The following is a 19,624-nucleotide window of genomic DNA, read 5'->3' as shown; positions in this document are numbered from 1 at the left end:
CTGGAATCTGTACAAACTAAAAACGAGCAATGCGTATAATCAACCCACAGTTATCGTATACTGAGGCACTCAAAGAATTAAAATTAGAATTGTTATCCGACCGCAGGAAAATCATGTGTGAAAAGCAGTCCCTCCAATTGCAGAAGTCAGATCATATCTTAAAGGTATCGTTTAACTTTGTGAGCAGCCGATTTAAAAAAATCTCAAACCAAGATGAAACATGTGTACAAGTGCATGTATTAGAACTAATAAACCCTGAAAACAACCATTATTGAGAATGAAAAGCTAAAACTACAAGGCAAACCCCGATTTTGTAAATAGGCGTCTTATAGACGCCTAAATAGTACACATAAGTGTATGGGATGAAATTAAGATGGTGTTTTCGGTCACTTTATATTTCAATTTTTGAAGCACTAAATAATTATTTTTGAACGCAATTTTTTCTGGGCTTCATTTTTATAACATATCACAGACACAGGTGACAAGTGTGACCTTCTAGCTCAGATTTTTTAAAAGTCAAACAATGTTCACCAATCACTTTAAATAACCTCCTTCCATCAAAGAAAGAGTAAAAGTATGATTTTAGGAACAGAAAACAATTTCCCTTGCTAACGTGTAAAACAAAGAGGTAGGCTACAGAGTTTTATCCCCTGGTGTCTGTACAACCTTCAATAACAAGAATATAGTCTCTAGCGCATTAGACAATGCGTTTGTTTATTACCCATAAATTGAAAGGATCGAGCAGTCTGTTGATGTTATACATACATTTTTATATTTAAATATTGCGTATTCCCAGATTTGCTATCATGTTAAGTCTATATACTTGAAAGTGATACAATGTGTAATATCTTCCAGGTTCATTCTTTATGCTCCCTTCCCCTTTTCCTCCTCTTCTCTCTCTCCTTCTTTTCTTTCTTTCTTTCCTCCTTCCTTCTCCTTTTTGACCCCTTACCCTTTTTCATACTCCCCCTCCTCTTTCTACTTCCTTTTTTTCAACTTAATTTTTTCTCTTCTTCTTTTTCTTCTTCTGCTTCTCCTTCATATTCATCTTCTTTTTCTTCTTTCTTTTCTTCTTCTCCTTTCTTTTTTCTTTCTCATATTCCTTATTACTTTCTCCCCGTCTCTTCCTCCTTCCCATCCGAATTACCTATTAACTACCTAATTTATTCTGAATGATCTGGTTTGACCATTTATAAAGAAATGCGGTTCAGGTTTTTTGCCCCCCCCCTGTTTCATGTGAGTATTTTTTCAACTTTGAATAGATACTCTTGTTTACATTCCCTGCTTATTCTTCAAGTTCCGTTTTCCTTTTTATGCTGGTTATTTCCCTGTTTGTTTTGGTATTAATGTAAAGTACTATATTGTTACATATTTCTCACCAGTTTTTAAATATTTCTTTAATAATTTTGTAACTGTGTATTTAATTGTACTACTTTGCATTGTTAATAATCCAACTGTCATGGTTGCAATGAATAAATAAATAAATAAGACGACACTGCTGTTAGTGTTGTTATTGACTATGACCATCGTCGATAATGAGCGCCTCCCCTCATCGGTCTGGTCTCTCCCAAAATCCATTCACTGGTGGGACACCATAGTTGCTGATTGGGGAAACGATGAACGCTATTTGCGATAAGGTCTAGTCTCTATTCGCGTGTATAAAGTGCATGTGTTCGGTACGATCGCGATGTGTTCAAGGTTTTGACCAAGGTGGAAGTGGACTGTGAATTGCATTATGGACTGACTTCATGAATAAATTACCCCGAGTCCAATCTCGAGTGCGTCTGCACCTGCGAATTAGCGGAATATAATTAGTAAAATAGCGCGCTATTTTGCAAATAAACCCGAGTTGACTTGGGATTGCAATCTCGAGATTAATCCTGCGAACTAGCGCGATAATTGCGTCTCCATTGCAAACAATCTCGAGATTTTTCAGATCGGGATAATTTGCCGGATCAGAAATAGCGCGCTAATTTGAAAACTCGGGATGGTGCAGACGGCCCTATTATGTGATAAGATTATGACAAGGATAAATCACACATCCTGGTAAGACTATTAAAGAATAAGATCCGGAAGTGGTATTCAAATACTAAAAAAGAGATGAGCGTGACATTATAAGATTAAAATGATGTTTTCTATAAATTAACAGACCGTAGTAATATCTTTATTTCAGTTATCACTGTTATATATCTCAAAGCAATAATTAAATAAATTCTTATTTCCATACACAAATGAAAATACAAGGGATAAAATACAAACCTGTTCACCCATAGGTCCTAAGAGTCCTGGTTCACCCGTTGAACCCTGAAACAAAATTGTTGGAAATAAATTAGCCTTTCTAAATTTAATGATTTAGTATCATTGGACCACCTATTGCCTTCAATTCTCATTGCAAATTGGAGAACAAAGAATAAAAATCTTATGTAATAACTTCTTAAGTGAATAATAATAGATGTCAAGAAATTGTGGCAGATGTGGTAATTTGTAAATTTTGACACATATTTCTTCAAGCATTGTTAGGTCAGTTCAACAGAGAGCTAAGGATTAAAAAAAAACTTTTTATACATCTCAACGATTTAATGGTGTTAAGATATTACATATTATAGAATGGGTATCATGCACAAGCAATTACTGACGTATGGCATGCTCACAAAACCTACCGATGCACTCATATATGTGCATCATTTGTATATGTGGACAAGTAATAATTTAACAACTGAATGGGAAGTCATTGTAACATAATGTGCATTTCTGGTAATCATCATTTAATTTCTATACAAAATAATAATAACTTAAACAAAAAGGTATGTAATATATACCTTTCTTCCTGGTTGTCCAGTTGGTCCATTGTCACCTCTATGCCCTTGGATACCCTTTAAATCAATATGAATTTGTATCATCATTTTATCAATATAATTTTTAAACAAAAGAGACATTGAGCTTGTGGTATCAAATCAATAAATAAAATACATTTTGAACATTCTACAAGATTGTCTAGAATTTATATTAATGTAAGGTTTTCCGTCATCAGCATTATCATCATTTTCTTTGGAATATCAAATAAAGTCAACAAAGTGCTGGACAAACATTAATAGAGAACACTAAAACCTCCAAAGAATACTTTAATACATCGTGCAATATCAGATGCATCTGTAAATACTGCTTAGTCTAGCCAGGGGTGGTTCTACAGTGTATATTAAGAAGAAAAATAAGTGGGACAGATTATGGCCTAAGAGAGAAAATGTCTAAATAATGGTGAGCGAGGAAAAAATACTGTACCTATTTTTTCATCTAATTTTGTGACAGATTCTAACATAATGTAAAAAAATATGTCATTCAAACTATTCTTTTCATTTCTTTTCTTTATTCTCTTTTTTCTCTTTATTTTTATCTGTTTTCTCAGTCACGATTTTTTATTTGTTCATATTGTTGAATAAAAGGGCAACTGTCCATCAAGCAGGCATTATATCCTAAAATCAATTAAAGAAAATGCCATTGAAATCTTGGTAACTATGTGTGAACTTTTTTTTCTATAAGAACTGTCCTCATGCCCCCAACTGTACACCTTTGTTCTAATTTAAAAACATCTGAAGAAACTCACCACTGGACCTGGATCCCCACTTTGTCCTGGTCTTCCTTTCTGTCCTTGGTGACCCTGAAACAAGAATAACTTATTCTATTATCTCACAAAATCAATTATATATTACAAACATACAATCTATCAAGGAATATGGGGTACTGGTTCCATAACCATTAGAAGCATAGCAGAGGTTGTACATGTATGTTATGTAGATTATGATACCAATAATATTGTTTTATTTACCCTTGGTAGCCACTTGGGACTTGGCTCTAAATGAACTGCTCTCTCAGCAGACCCTGTATATATCTATATGTTAGCATTACCCCTATTCATTCTAAAAATGCCAAGTGCACGACTGCAAAGCAGAGGATCCCATTTAAAAATATTTTGCATGACTCGGCCTGGACACAAATCCATGACCACCCATTCATGAAGCAGGTGCTTTACCAGTTGCTTAACTGTAATATCGTGTGAAAACAAACTTTTGTAAAGAGATTGAAAACAAAATATTATCCCACCGCTGCCACTGCTTAAAACGAACATCCATCAGCCATGATGATTAAAGAGTAATTACAGTCTTCATTTGAATTATAATTTGCATACTCTTATTCCACATGATTTATGATTATACAGCATACAATTTCAAAACAGCTCCTAAAAACTAATCTATTAAAAATATACCTCAAAGTGAATTCAGTAACACATCTTTGTCTTTCTTTATATTCTGAAGCGCATATACACATAGTTATATTACGTGATAAGCACTATATAAAAACTGACTATAATTATCATTATAATGTATTAAGAGAAAGTTTAAGAATAATACTAAGATGAATTATTACCATTGGTCCCATTGGTCCTGGTTGACCCGGTGGGCCTGGAGCACCATCAAATCCCTGAAACGAATAATTGGATATCATTAAAAATTGATATTATGTATGGGTATGTATTCATGTATGTACCCATGGCTAAAAATAAACTTGATCTCCACAACTGCTTCAACATCTTGCACTGATTTGTTAAATTAATGAAATATGGAAATTCTAATATAAGAAAACTGGCTACACATTCATTTATTACATTATTGCATTACAAATCTCCTTCGTAATTTTCATAACTTCTTTAATGATTGAGTGAATACCAACGATGCTGGTAACTAAAGAAAGTCAATATATACTTCTCCCTCTTAGATGGAAAATATAAAGAAAGAAGTGATATGCATTCAAATGTGTTCTTATTGTTAGCTCCTGTGAACTGAAAATAAGTCGAAACAGTGGCATAATGTGCCAAAAAATTGAAAGGCACAACATGTAAGAAGGTAATGTCATAAAAAGTTTTGAATGAGCCAATCTAATTCCATGACCTATTTCGACATAATATTAAACAAATATCATCATATTTCGCCCTTTTCTTCTATTTGTTTTTTCTAAGTCCTCTCATCCCATCTGTCCACCAATAAGTGGAACCTTGTAACTAACCTGATGTCCTTTCAGTCCTGGAGGACCATTTCTGCCAGGTTTACCACTGTCTCCCTGAAAATACAAAGAAAATGAATAATAATATAGGTTATGTATAACACACATATCCACCTTGTAAGGTAACGAAGATGCTTAAGGTGCTGAAGGCGCTCCAATATTACCCCAGTAAAGGTAAGCTAGTCTACCGATTCTGATGCTCACAGCTTTTGAGGAATAACTTACTGCCGGTACCCATTTACCTCACCTTGGTTAAATGCAGCACAATGTGGTAAAATTTCTTGCTGAAGGAAAACATGCCATGGCTGGAAATTTAATCCAAGTTCCTCATATTGAAAGACGAACCTTAAGCACTATACCACAATGCCCCTACCATGCCTACAAAATCCTAGTAATGACAATCCATATCGTATCAAAACAAAGACGATTGAAAAATACTTTGAAAATGGAGACATACAGGGTTAACAAGTATACTTTCAATGAAATATGTTTTTCTTCCATATAAAGAGAATATTGAAATAAACCAATATCTCATTGCTATAAATCACGAGAATATTATTTTTTTAATGAAATGGTGAAGTCCATTTGGAGAAGAGACAAGATAGTAAATAAAGCCATACAAAACACAAGGTTATGATATTCATGGAATCATAAATAGTGAGAATTACAACAGCAAACAAGAATACAAGGGAAAACTTAAAATTACTACAGACCAAAAATATCTATTTAAGTAGAGCCAGATTTCAACTCTCTTTAATAATATTTTGACTAACTTACGGCAGGGCCGACCGGACCAGTAGTTCCAACTCTCCCTGGCGGACCAACAGCACCCTAAAAGCGAAAAAAAAAGTCCTGTGTAATATAACTCACGCGTAATACATTTTTTCATATTTGTGTTGTTTCTGGCAATTGATTCCCTTTTTTAGTTGGTAAAAAATTTGAGAGAAAAACCACTTTCCTGTGCCTTCCTCAATTCCATGCTCCCCTAAAATTCACTCCTTTTATGTATCAATCTCTGAAAGCCTTTGCACTGACATAAATTTTAACATTCTCACATTAAAAAGTTGTATTACTCCATCCCCATATAAATAAATGATAAAATTAAAACAATGTAATATGAAATAATCATTTGTCTCGTTGTCATTACTCTTCTCGCCTCTATTTGTGTATTTTTGTTTGAAAAGTTCCAAAGAGCCTCATATAATAGTCTAAAAAGGAATTCTATAAAGCTTAAAATGAACTTCTTACCTTAACTCCGGGTAATCCAGGAATCCCTTGCTCTCCTTTCCGTCCCTTTATAACAAATAGGTGACATATCATATAAAAAAGAAAAATGAAAATAAATTGCATCATTGATGACAAATTTATTAGCATCAGCGATAATTATTTCAGATATAATCTTGACAAACATAACTACCCTTCACTATAATTTTAAAGGAGCTCCTGGATCTGAAAGAATTTGTAAAGGGTGAGGTGACTGCATATGAGTGAGGAATTTCAGGTGAATATAACTAATAAACTTTGTACGAAATTGAAGGAGAATATCCCATTCTCCATTAATTGTTTAATTATGGTGATACAAATACAGGACTCTCTGTAAATATACAGATTCATTAATCCTATTTATCCCGGGTAGTATAAGTATACATTAATTTTCTTAATATTTTCATTGCACAGTGAATCTAACAATGTTTACCATAATGGGCAGTGGCGGACCGTGACCCGGAGGAGACAATGATTGGAGGGGCACTGTATTGTTTGTGAACAATGCTGTGCCCCTCCAATGCTTAGTCTCCTCCGGGTCACGGTCCGCCACTGGACATGGGTGGATGACTGATTGATTTTATTAGTCAAGAATATCACAGGATATAATATACAATAAGTGAGAAAAATACCCTGACAGGATAACCCATGAAAGCCGAGTGGCTTATTTCCAATGGGGTCCTATAAGTGTTATATGGAAATAAAGGAAGCATATAGATATTTTACCTGGTCGCCTTCCATCCCTTTCCTTCCTCGTCTACCATCTTTGCCTTTTGGACCCTGCAAAATAAATAAGTTTACATCAAGATAGAGAGCATAGCAATGTATTTTATGAAATAGTTTCCTCAAATGATGATTACCGGTAGATTATTTGATAGCTGTATGTGATCGAATTCGTTCATTTTGATATAAAAATTAGTTGAATTCAATAAATATCAAAATCGTCTTTTGTGCTTGAAGTAAAAAAAGGAATCGAATCAGAACGAAAAAAAGTAGTTAATAATCTTCTGTTCATTATATTATATTTCAATCTATTTCATTTATTTGAAAAGAAAAATATCTGGCAATCATATGAAGTTGCATTTATAAATACAGAGGGAAAATAGCACATACTTGAAGTGAAGTGAAATATACAGTATAAAAAATATCATCTAAATTAATGTTCATTAAACCCATCAAGCATTTACCTGACTTCCTCTATGACCTTGGCCACCAGGTCGCCCTTGGTCTCCCTAGATAGAATAATACATAGAAATGAAGTAAAATACACATAATGATCCCAAATAATGAAAAGAAATGAAATGAAAATTCAACTTCAAGTACAAATTGGTTTTCTCCCAATGTGACATTTGAACATTAAATGATTACATAGGTTTGTAAAAAATATAATGAAAAGAAAGAATGTTATGTTCATAAATAATGTAATAATAAATATACCATTCATGTATGCTAGTGTATTACTATTTGAGAGTAATTGTTATTATAGCTTAAACATTTGCAAAACAACTAACATTGTTAAAGTTCATTTATATTTCAAATTCGAAGCAATAATTTCAGAGTTTTGAATAAAGAGGGTCACTGAGTTCATGGATGATGTCCAATAATGAATGAATTCCCTGTTTCGAAGTAGTAGTAATGTCACAAATCTTATTCTACATGTATATGTCCATACCATAGTGACAATCAAAAGGTAAGGAAGAATTAAAGAATACATTGTGGAAGAGCACATGCGTAGGCCTATCTGGTTACAAAACCAAAAAATAGAAATAGAAATTAATCTAATTTAAACATTTAAACTTTCAGCCCAGGTGGAGGCCAGTAGCTCGGGAACGTTTTGATCACACAATGGATTTTTGACGGAATTTGATCGCCTTTCTGATGTTTTGTCTGTTCACAATGAAGCAGTGCTTCTGATGGAGATTAAAATCTGGACTTACCGTTTGCCCTTTTGGTCCCATTTCACCCCTTGGTCCATTTGAACCACGAGGACCCTACATAAGAAGAACAAAAGACAATGATACGATGGTCACAGTGTTCCTTACTAGACTCTCCATTAGGACAGGGATTCTAATCCAATGTCAATGCTATAAGCCCTTTGAAAACAGAATCGGCATTTGTCATTCTACACACTGGTGAACAGTTGTTGATTGGATACAAATATTAAGGTACATAACTAGTGTATAAAAAGAAGCTGTTTGAAACCTAAAATCAGCATTCACTTCTTTAAATTGATGATGACAGTATGCCTTTGGTAATCATCCTGATAATTTCAATGAAACACAGATAATTTGTGTATCAAAGCATCTCTGCTACGTGATATTCTATAAAGAAGTATAATTTGGAACAATAGTTAAAGGGCCAAAGTTTAGTTACAAGCATTATTTTAGAGAACTTTGCAGGGGTAGCGAGCAGACCACCAAATAATAGTGATTAAATTTAACATTAACTTTGTAATGAGGAGGATGTGGAAAAACGGCCAAATAATTATTAAAGATGGAAATCATCATGCAATCAAATATAATACTTGTACATTTTTTAGGGAAAAACACCAAGAAGCAGAGTGTGTATATCATGGAAATTATAAAGTCATGGAGATTGGAGACATTTTGGATTTCAAAGAAATTCATATACCTTTGATCCTGGTGGACCAGGGGGACCCTTCACACCGGCTTCTCCGATAAGTCCCTGAAAGACAAAAGAATGATATTGGAGTTTAGAGAAGAGAAAACATATTAGTATATAACAGCATCTTCATTTGATGTCTAGGATTCTATTCATGTAGAATGACCTCATAAGGAAATTTGCTGAGATTCTGCAGCATAACTGGCAATTACAATCAGTATTCACAGATTTATCTGTATCATTCGACATATACCTAAAATATTGAGCATCGTAATAAAGTGTGATAATATTTAAAAAAAATTGTATGATGTTCCATCACATGAAATCCCATAAACGTTCATCAGAGAGGAGGGCGCAACAATTAACTCGATTTCACATGTTCAACTTGGTCCCTGGTAAACTTACCCTTGGTCCATGATCACCCTTTCGTCCTGGTGTTCCATCATCACCATCTTCTCCCTGGTATGTGATAATAAAGACATTGTCTGACTGATTGTGGAAAGAATTGAAAACTACCGACACAAAATAGATTTGGGGCATTTCCTTGTTATGATATGAATTTACAATATGTAATAATACAGGACAGGACCCTTTGTATGAAACAGAATTTACATGGAAAGATGTTGGAATTCACAGTTTACCTTGAGAGTGAATGTGTATATTTGCATCATGACAGTTCTTAACGATGATATCCAATAAAGTTATTATGAGAGTAAAAAATGCCAATAGTAATATATGATTATAAGTATAATATCATTAAAAAATTGTGATGTATCTCTGTGAAATACATTAATACAACTGTACAGACAAAAGTATCTTATTTATTGACAACACCCTTGTTGAAAATGTAAGCTTTGAGTTTGGTTTTAAACAAATTAAAGAAGGGAGACTATTCCAGATTCTGGGTGCGGCACTTATAAAGGCATGGTCGCCTAATGCATCTTTGTTTGATAATGATGAAAATGATGACGATGATGAAAGTGGTATTGTTAAGATGATGTTGATATGTAAACTTACGGCTACTCCATCATCTCCAGTTTCTCCAACAGCTCCTGGCCTTCCAAGGTCACCCTATGGTTAAAATATAAAAATGAAATCATGATAACTATGCTTAGGACTACATGGGACTGCACTATAAAGATGTTCACTGTTCATTACTTACTCCAGACTTCAAGAAAGACTGGAAAATGGCAATCCATGAAAGTGTCACATCATGTTACCCAAAGACAAGTTGAATATGCTATTAATCATACCATCCACTGTTCATGCAACTTATTATTTGCTAGATTTATGGTACGATGTGATAGTAGATTACCACGATCAAGAAAAGTCTTTGGGCTCACAAAGACCTTATACATAGTGTGTGATATTGTGTGTAAGGTCATGTGTAGCTTTACAACCCGTTTTGTAAATGCCCAATGAATCAATGAAATAAGTAAGTTTACATGTACTTCACATATTTACAAACTTATGTTTAACACATTTCACATTATCATACCCATCAATGAATACACTTTTCAAATATGATGCATCTCTGCACTACTCTGTTGCTTGATCATTTAATTTTTTTCTGAATTTCAAGAAATTTGTTATTGAAGTTAAGACATGGATATGGTGTCCAAAACAAACTGCAGGGGGTCTAGAAGATTCTCCTCCCTTTAAGTAATCCTAAACTTTACCAACATCCCAAAGTTCCTTAATTTGAAACAGACTGCATCACGTAAGAATACTCGAATGCTGAACGAACGTCCTACTTAAACATGAACTTCTAACCCTCCATTTCACAGCCACAGACATTCCTCAAAATTGAATGGGCAATGTATGAGACAAAGAGTTAAGATTAGCTGAGAATGGTGGGAGGGAACAACTCAATTTGGATGAAATCTGATACCATCATGCTGTATATTCATCAATTTCAACCACCGGGTGCTCCTCGTGATCCACATGTGTTTGGGCTGGAGTAGAAACCACAAAATTGTTAAACTCTTACAGACTTTCCAATTTATGGTGTCCTTATTACACTCAGCAGGGGTCTTTCTTAGAATTCCTCACAGGAAACTACCGTCTCGCCCTACAAGAAGCAATGGTCTGACACCTATAGGTACTGCCTACTAGAGGAAAAGTAACCAGTTGCTTGTTGTATTCTTATATTTGTAAATTATCCACTTACTGGGTTAATTCTAGGCTGAAATAGAGGTATATTAAATAAATTAGATTTTCCAGGACAGTTAAAGGTCATACTAATAAATCTGTTTATCTAGCTGGCCTTTAAATCTGGCACACGATTGAAATTGGTAAAAGGAAGCTAAAATTACAAGGGGAGCCAAAATATATGTTTGGCGGTAGATTTGCTTGCTACTGTGTTCTGATAACGTTCATTTTACAACTAAATGTATAATACCACTATTTATTAATAGCCAAATTGAATCATCATTAGAATACCTACCGGTGGTCCACGATCTCCTTTGTCCCCCTGGGATCCCCTTCTGCCACGACTGCCCTGACAAAGATCACCAAAAACCAACAAGACGTTAGGTTATTCCTTCAAAAACCTCATAAAAACATAATTATATAAAACGCAACTTCTATGACACAGTTAATTGGCAACAAAAACTTGTAATCCCCTTGGTCAGAATAGCTATCTTTGTCTTGCACATGCGCACAACCATATAGCCAGATAAATGCTAGGAGTTGCTTTGCAAATTATAGCAAATTAAAAAGATCCCTTCATGTTCAAATTCGGCGGGGTATTATTCCCAAAGAGGGGACATAACAACTGTAACCTCACAAATGACCATTGGTCTTTTAATATTGTTGTAGTGTTGTAGATTTAGATTTTTCTCTGTAGCATGAAGCTGATTCAATACATGAACAAGAAACTTTTTTTATATATATAAATGTGCAAATACACATGAATAGTAAAACACTTGGTTTATTTTTCTATTGTCTGCTATTCTAAGCTCAAGACGACACTTTTTATTATGTCCTAAGCACTTCTACACAAAAAAGTTCTTAATTATTCATATATTGACCAGATCAATTATTGACTTTGACTCTACAACAAGTATATACAAACAATATTAGATTATGTAAGATGATGTATCGAAATTAATCATGTCGCTTGAGTTGAAAGGATTGACATTTTGTTTATATTTTATCTGTAAAAAGTGTAAAGATGCAAATGATAGTACTAAATATTATAAATCGAACATTCTGGAAGTATGTTTCTCATTAAACAGTAATTTATTTTGCGGCCTGTGATCTCCACATGATGTCCTTTCCCCATGGCATAAGGTGTAAATGGATCCGCAATATTGGCATAATGAGAATTTGCATGAGGTGCCAGCTTGGTCATTTTCACACTTGTATTCCTAATAAGCAAGTATAGTGTTAATAGGAATGTTACCAAGATGGACTAAAATCAAGATTGATACTGTGCAGGGCAAGCTTGAATGGTGTTCGTTACGCGATGATCAGAATTCTTCCTAGCAAAGGTATGGCTGACTATTCTATACCATTCATCACATTGAAGACAAAATAGCAAGTGCATCAATTATCATGATTTAAATAGAATATACGAATGATATAATATCATATAAATTAATCAATCAAGTTCTTATTACAAGCTCACATTCAGTGGCTTCCTTTTTTTTTTAGATAATCATACACAATTTGATAATTCAAACATTACAAAATATGGGAATAGGTCTATATTGCCGAGCTCTTTTCTAAAGAAAAAACTTGAATTTACAAAATATATATATATATAACAAATAATTTAGAATAAACAACTGACAAATATGTAATCAGCAAAATGTCATTTAACAATAGGAGTGGTGTATAACAATGCATTAAATCACGTGTCACCTTTTCACCTTTTGACCCCTGTAGTCCATAGTCACCGGGTTGTCCCTGATCAGAGTGAAAACAGAAAAAAACATTAAAGACATTCTGATTCACGATTTACGCATATATCACTGTTTATATCATACAACAAAATATAAAGAGTATAAAATCCACATTTAACTTGCAACAACATGATATATTAATACAATTAAAAAAAGTTACAGGATATTTTAAATACTCTGTTTAGAAATATTATAAAGTAAATTTCAATTTCACTCCACTTTGCTATATCAATAGTATGGTGTATTGTTTTAATATTTAATATGAAAGCGAAACAATTAATTTACATATATAAATGGATAAACAAATGTGAGGAGAAAGCTTTTATGTGACGAAATCTGATAGAAAATTAATTTAATGATGAAATTATTGTCATACAAGACATACACATCTGATGATGCACCAAACAGCTAAATATATCACGACCCTGTCTCTCAAAGATTTGCTAATAATATAAAATAAAACACAAATCAAGATTGATCAAAATTGAGAATTTAGATCAATCTAAATTTGGGATCAATTCGAATCAATGACAAATCTTCATAAGACAGACGTCAAAACATGGGCTCGTTTTTTCCATTACCAGTGGAGCTTGCCCACTTATTTTGGATCACATTTTTCTTGCCTCACTCGTTAATTATTTATATCAAGAAAATCATTATCAATATTATTATCAATATAATCAATATTTACTGAAGGAATCAAATACATCTGACCACAAGACAGATTCCCTGCACTAACTAGCAACTTTACTGTAGATATTTAATTCAAATTGTAGTTAGACAACATATTGACCCACTTCTTTCTTTAAAGAGGGAACCTCACCCCATACAGGCCCATTATTTATAAGAGACATTTTATTTGGATGACTGATATTACCTTAGGTCCTTGGTGGCCCATTGGACCTCTCTCTCCCTTATGACCTGGGGCACCCTGTAATAAAGACAAAATAATGACATACTGAAAAACCAAGGCATCATAACCTGTTCTTTACCTAACTAAAACCAAATAATAGCTCACTCGAAATAGCACTAATTTTCTAAATCAAATATGCTGGTTAAAATGAATACTGAAATCACAACTTATGTGATCTCATGATTTAAACTGGAAATATTGAATACAATCAATAAATAGATGACTCTTCAGAAATCTGAAACATTTCTTTCTATTCTAAGGAGGTTTAAGGAATGATAAAAAAATGGCCTAACAAATTGCAGCAAAATAACCGTCCTCTCAAGCCAGCAATAGTTATAGCATGTACATCGTTAATAATCTTACTTACATATTTCATTAGAAAATTTATCGGTCGAAGGGCTTTATGCAAATAAAATAGCTAAATAATATCACATCATTTAGTTGATTAATATTGCATACTTACATCTTCACCTTGTGTTCCTACAATACCCGGAAGGCCGTTCATACCCTGTAAATAAATAATAGTCAAATGATCAAAGCTTGCATCATGGACAATGCCAAAATATTCTTTACTTTTATACAATATCTAATTTTACATAAAGTCATAATAGCTAGATTTTTAAGCAAAGTTTTCCAGGATCTCTGCAATCCAAATATCAACCCCTCGGTACAAGAAAAAAATATCCAAACCAAAACAAACCCAAAGTTATGATTTCAATACTTCATAATTTTCAGGCAGAGTGAAAAGGGTTTAACTTTTTGAAATTGATGACAAAATACCACATTTAATTATTTTACTGTAGTAGGTAAAATTTTTAATGAAATCACAAATGATGCAAAAAACAGAAAAATATACCATAAATACTACAATTCATTCAAATTATATTTACCGGCTGGCCATCAAGTCCGAGTTTACCTGGCGATCCTCGACTTCCAGGATAACCCTGAAAAGAGTAACAATTTGCATGTTAAATGTCAAAGAATAACACTATAAACCCCCTTGATAGTTGCTGTTAAAATGTTTTGGTAACATAGTAGGTTAGAGGAAATTACATTCGCTTTTTTTTTCGAGGAGTGAACAGTTCAGATTATTTGTTGAAGTTTCTTATTTCTGGTATTATGATACATCATCAATGACGAATAAAGTTAATAAAGTGATTACTTAACAGTACATTCTTTGAAAAACAAAACCCTCGAAGTGATACAATGATTTCAAAATAATGGACTAGTATAGTTGAGGTGAAATAAATGGAAATCTTTTCAAAACCATAGCTTGTTACCTAAATGCTACTATATGTTCATAGAAAAGTAAATAATTCATTCAATATATCAATCTACCTCTGGACAAATTTTAATTAAAATACATACCTGAAAGCCTCGTTGTCCAGGTAAACCTGCTGGTCCCATCAATCCCTGAAAGAAAATAATGATTTAGCAGTTAATATTCTAAAATTATTATCATAAAATATAATTAGAAACAAATGAATATGATGATTATAAGATTTTAACAAACTCGCAATATTGTAAAACTGGTTTGAATTACTGAAAATTTCACTACAGATCAAATAGAATGAGTGGTATTGTATTCTTACATCACTTCCAATCTCACCAGGTGGCCCAAGTGGTCCAGCTGATCCCTTGTCTCCCTGTAAAAAAATATGAACAAGATTTATTAATTCATGGGGGAAAGCGTACAACAGTATGCTTTGCATGAAGTAGGAAGTAATCTTATTATAAATGGTCAAGATTGTGGACAATATGAGAGTGAATTCACATCAATTTACTACTACATAATCATTGGATATTGTTAAGTCAGCAGATTCGATACAATATTGATTTATCATAAGGAATGACTTCCAACCAAAATCAAAGTGCAAAAGTCAGTTTCAATGATTTATCCCACTGCTGCCACCTTAAATGACTTTGATTGGTCTTGACAGGAATGATAGATTAGGTCTTGCATTTTGTAGCACATATTATCTTACAAATGTCAATACAATCCTATATACAGTCTAATATCAACTAAAAATTTGGGCCATTTAAAAAAAATCTTACCGGCAGTCCTCTAGGACCTATGGATCCCTTGACTCCCGGAATACCCTGAAATGAAATAAAACATGTTAACAATTAATTAAATAATAATAATTAAAAAATAAAAGAAACCTGGTTTATAATTTAACCCTTTGCGTGCGACGGGCTTCCACAGAAGCCCAGCGAGTTTATTTGAATTTACTACTTATTTACTACTTATTTTTATTTTCTGCTTTAGTTTTTGACGTAAAGGGTTTGATTCTATTTTTCAATTTTTTATAGTTCGATAATATTTTTCAACTATTATTATAAATCAAATTGAAAGATAAAATAAACCTGGTTTACAATTTATTTATTTTACTTATCTTAAATTTAATTCAATTTTTCAATTATTTATTTACCTTTTTAAGGGGGTAGGAGAAGGACCATGTTGCTGCTTTGCATTTGACATTAAAAGATGGACAGTTTTTTTCTTGGCTGTTACCACACAATTCAAATGTTGAGCAAGTTAACTATGGTACTTGCTATGATGTGCATGTTTTGTGCATGTTATAATCATGACCGTTTTTAAAAAGAGCATTTAAATAGATGAAAGCAATCAATTTAAATCTACTAAGTATTGGAGCGAGTTTCTTACCTGTATTCCTTCAACACCTTGGGGTCCTGGAGGGCCTGTTTGACCTCGTAATCCCTTGAAATAATAACATCACATCAATAATAATTACATATTGCTTAAACTTAGTAGTCAATATCAATGACTCCAAGGATCCACATTACATCCAACGTATTTCTTGTGAAATGAACTAATATGACCATTCCCAGGAATAACAAAATTGGCAAAAATCACATTGGCGATTTGGGTATTTAAGACAGGAACATTGATATGTATTATATGTGTGATTGATTTTATAAATCTTATTTTAATCATTTTTTATTTACGTTGTGTCTGAAAATCAAGATTACATTATTTTCAGCACGAGATTTCAGACATTCTAATCACTTTACAAAGGCATAACTATTTATTAAATATGTAGCTAACAAAATGCCTGAAATTATTTTTGGGAATGTTCGCCTACTTGAAATAGTAGCACATAAAGAGAATCATCCATGAATATTTAAACCGTATTTAATTTACTACAATTATATTAAATCATTTTGAACATGTGCTTATTCATTAAGATGATACAGACCCCCAAATTAATAAGCGTTGCAAAACACTTTTATTTCCGCACCGTTTATAAGAAAAATTAGTAATTTAATTAATTTCATTGCATTTTTTTCAATACTTACCGGACCACCCTTTTCCCCTCGACCGCCTTTTGGCCCGATGTTACCCTAAATTATAAACATAATAAATTGAAAGAATTGAAGATTATACGTATTAATGGAGGTAAGACAAGAAATATAATCGTTAATAGAAATATTCGTGTGCAATCTTCTATTTCTATACTTGTCATAGAATTATTATAAAACAACATAAGAAATGACAATAAAAATATAATTAAAAATAAAGAAATAAAATATATGTAAATTCAGAAGAGATATGGAAACCGAAAGACTACAATAAAGAGAGATGACTGAACAGATATTCAAAATCCCTGTTACTTCTCTCCAAACGTGTAAACAACGTTAAAGGGGCATCCTTTTTTATTAGGAGGGAGGTGCATAGCTAAATTGGTAGAGAAACTGCTTGTCTTCCGGTAAACCCGGATTCGAAATAAAGTTGATGGGCTCCTGGTCTTTGGTAAGCCAATTATCCCTATCACCACGTTTCTTGAAAAGAATGTTAAGCCATAGGTCCTCTGGTTGCAATCATTCTTCCTTCACAATCAAATTAAAACATTTTCCACCAACCTTATGTGGGTGGATGAACTTCAAGAATGTTGTTTATGATAACTTACCTTTTCCCCTGGTGGACCAGGCAGACCAGGTGGGCCGGTGAGACCTGCATGACCCTAGTAAGAAAATTAGATGAATAAATTTGAAAATAAAATAAAATAAATAAGATGGCGGTGGATCATAAACTATAATCACTCAAGCGGCCCAGCAAAGTCAAATAATTCTTAATTGACTTCTAGATGTTCGCCCTTAAAGAAAAAAAAGAAGGAAAACTCACTTTGGGTCCTTCTTTTGGGCTGTAGCCATGTATTCCTGGATGTCCCCTCTCACCCTGTACAAAAGAGGAATAAAGAAAGTAATACATTAGCAATAACCAAACATCACGATGAAATGAATTCAATATCTTTTTTAGCAATATATAATAGAATTTTAAAATCTAACATTATCATTTTTTAACAATAGACAGAATAGAAATCGATGTCAAGTTCAGTTTAAAATGGAGTTGACAGAAGAAGAATAGTGTGAGTCAATAATAACATGTTTACTGAATTGTATATTCCCTGTATGTGTCATTTCCTTATTTATACAGTATATATACATATATAACTCTGGGGAACATTGATTAATGCTACATCAATCATTGTTCTCTATTCCCAAAAGTTGCCAAAGCTGTTGTACATGTACTTGATCACATTATTTCTTTATTCATCAATATATCTATCCCCTCCTAGCAGCCCATTCATCCATATAATCAGTCATATTTCTATCCATCTTATTATTCATCTATCGATCATCATATCTATCTATCCATCTATCTATCTATCAATGTATTATTTTTATTTTTCTCTCTTAACTTTTTTAGACTCTAATGAATTTTAATCTGTATCAGAGACAAGTTATATTTTCTTTATTACCATTTTATATTTTTCACTCTCAATGATCATTGTACAGTTGTAAAATTCTGTGATAATACTTGTTTCAAATGATTGTAGAATTTTCTTTATAAGACTTATATTGTTATCGTATATTTGATTTGAGAGAAGTCAATAAAAACATGTCATAAAAAATATATCTATCTATGTAATGTAACTATGTATCCATCTATTTATATATTCATCTATCGATTTATCTAAATATCTGTATACTAATATCTATAAATGTGCCAATACCCCTCTCTGAGTCTCAATTGCACAGAAATGATGCATAAGAAGAAATATCTGACACCTCTTATATCCCATAATAATATGACACATCCACTTGATAGTAAATCTGTTTAAATGACACACTTGATAGGATATTGACCACAATTCTCACAGCAGTTGCCCCTTCATCAATTAGTGAATCACATTCACACACAGCAGACAGACATTCCAAGCTATGGAAGTAAACTTCGATATAAATTTGGATAAAAAAGGAGATAAACAAACTTCACATTCGGAGACAATTAACTTTGCTCGCAGTGATCCAATCAAAACAAATTTCCTGTATGTGTGTCGAAGACGGAACTACAAATGAAATCAATTTTTAAAACCCCAAAGGAAACATACTCTGTTCTCAATAAGTTTCTGTGTATCCAACATTTTGTTCCAACAACGTATAGAAAGCGGCATCAAATGCATATCTTCTTCTTGGTGATACTCCTCAACGTTCCTATTACAGGAACCACCCGAGGAGGGTGGTAAACACTGCACTTCTTTGACTACTTAAATATGTAATCTATCAGCAGTCAATCAAGAATTATAAAAAAAAACTTTCTGAATAAGTATCTCAGTGAAGAAAAAAACATCTATCCTATGTGAATTTAAAAGTAGAATTTCACATATTGGGTCTTCTTATCTCAAAGATTAACATTTCAGCATATCAAACAGATTTTTATCGTCAATGCAAACTATGTGTGATTCCAATTCGTGAAACAAATGAAACTGTGGTTTTATTGATTTGTTTATTTAACTGAAAAGTGCAATTCTATAAAATATGTACTTCCGACCCCCTA

At 32.9% G+C, this 19,624-nt stretch overlaps 1 protein-coding gene across 1 annotated transcript in view; it reads right to left on the bottom strand.

Annotated features, from left to right (window-relative positions):
- Positions 1-19,624, bottom strand: part of LOC129277501 (collagen alpha-1(I) chain-like) — a 51,679-nt gene that overhangs the window by 23,634 nt on the left and 8,421 nt on the right. Inside the window, exons 8-32 of the mRNA XM_064110050.1 lie at positions 17,909-17,962; positions 17,694-17,747; positions 17,083-17,127; positions 16,430-16,483; positions 15,817-15,861; positions 15,354-15,407; positions 15,130-15,174; positions 14,652-14,705; positions 14,225-14,269; positions 13,726-13,779; positions 12,808-12,852; positions 11,387-11,440; positions 9,958-10,011; positions 9,346-9,399; positions 8,950-9,003; positions 8,256-8,309; positions 7,506-7,550; positions 7,045-7,098; positions 6,304-6,348; positions 5,833-5,886; positions 5,059-5,112; positions 4,423-4,476; positions 3,602-3,655; positions 2,820-2,873; positions 2,260-2,304 (exon numbers count right to left, since the gene is read on the bottom strand). Of these exons, the coding sequence (XP_063966120.1) occupies positions 2,260-2,304; positions 2,820-2,873; positions 3,602-3,655; positions 4,423-4,476; positions 5,059-5,112; positions 5,833-5,886; positions 6,304-6,348; positions 7,045-7,098; positions 7,506-7,550; positions 8,256-8,309; positions 8,950-9,003; positions 9,346-9,399; positions 9,958-10,011; positions 11,387-11,440; positions 12,808-12,852; positions 13,726-13,779; positions 14,225-14,269; positions 14,652-14,705; positions 15,130-15,174; positions 15,354-15,407; positions 15,817-15,861; positions 16,430-16,483; positions 17,083-17,127; positions 17,694-17,747; positions 17,909-17,962 (1,278 nt within the window). The remainder of the gene's footprint in view (positions 1-2,259; positions 2,305-2,819; positions 2,874-3,601; positions 3,656-4,422; positions 4,477-5,058; positions 5,113-5,832; positions 5,887-6,303; positions 6,349-7,044; positions 7,099-7,505; positions 7,551-8,255; positions 8,310-8,949; positions 9,004-9,345; positions 9,400-9,957; positions 10,012-11,386; positions 11,441-12,807; positions 12,853-13,725; positions 13,780-14,224; positions 14,270-14,651; positions 14,706-15,129; positions 15,175-15,353; positions 15,408-15,816; positions 15,862-16,429; positions 16,484-17,082; positions 17,128-17,693; positions 17,748-17,908; positions 17,963-19,624) is intronic.

This window comes from Lytechinus pictus, chromosome 15 (assembly GCF_037042905.1).
Source record: "Lytechinus pictus isolate F3 Inbred chromosome 15, Lp3.0, whole genome shotgun sequence".
Classification (NCBI taxonomy): domain Eukaryota; kingdom Metazoa; phylum Echinodermata; class Echinoidea; order Temnopleuroida; family Toxopneustidae; genus Lytechinus; species Lytechinus pictus.
The sequence above is the reverse complement of the archived record's forward strand: the minus strand, read 5'-3'. Positions and strand labels throughout refer to the sequence as shown.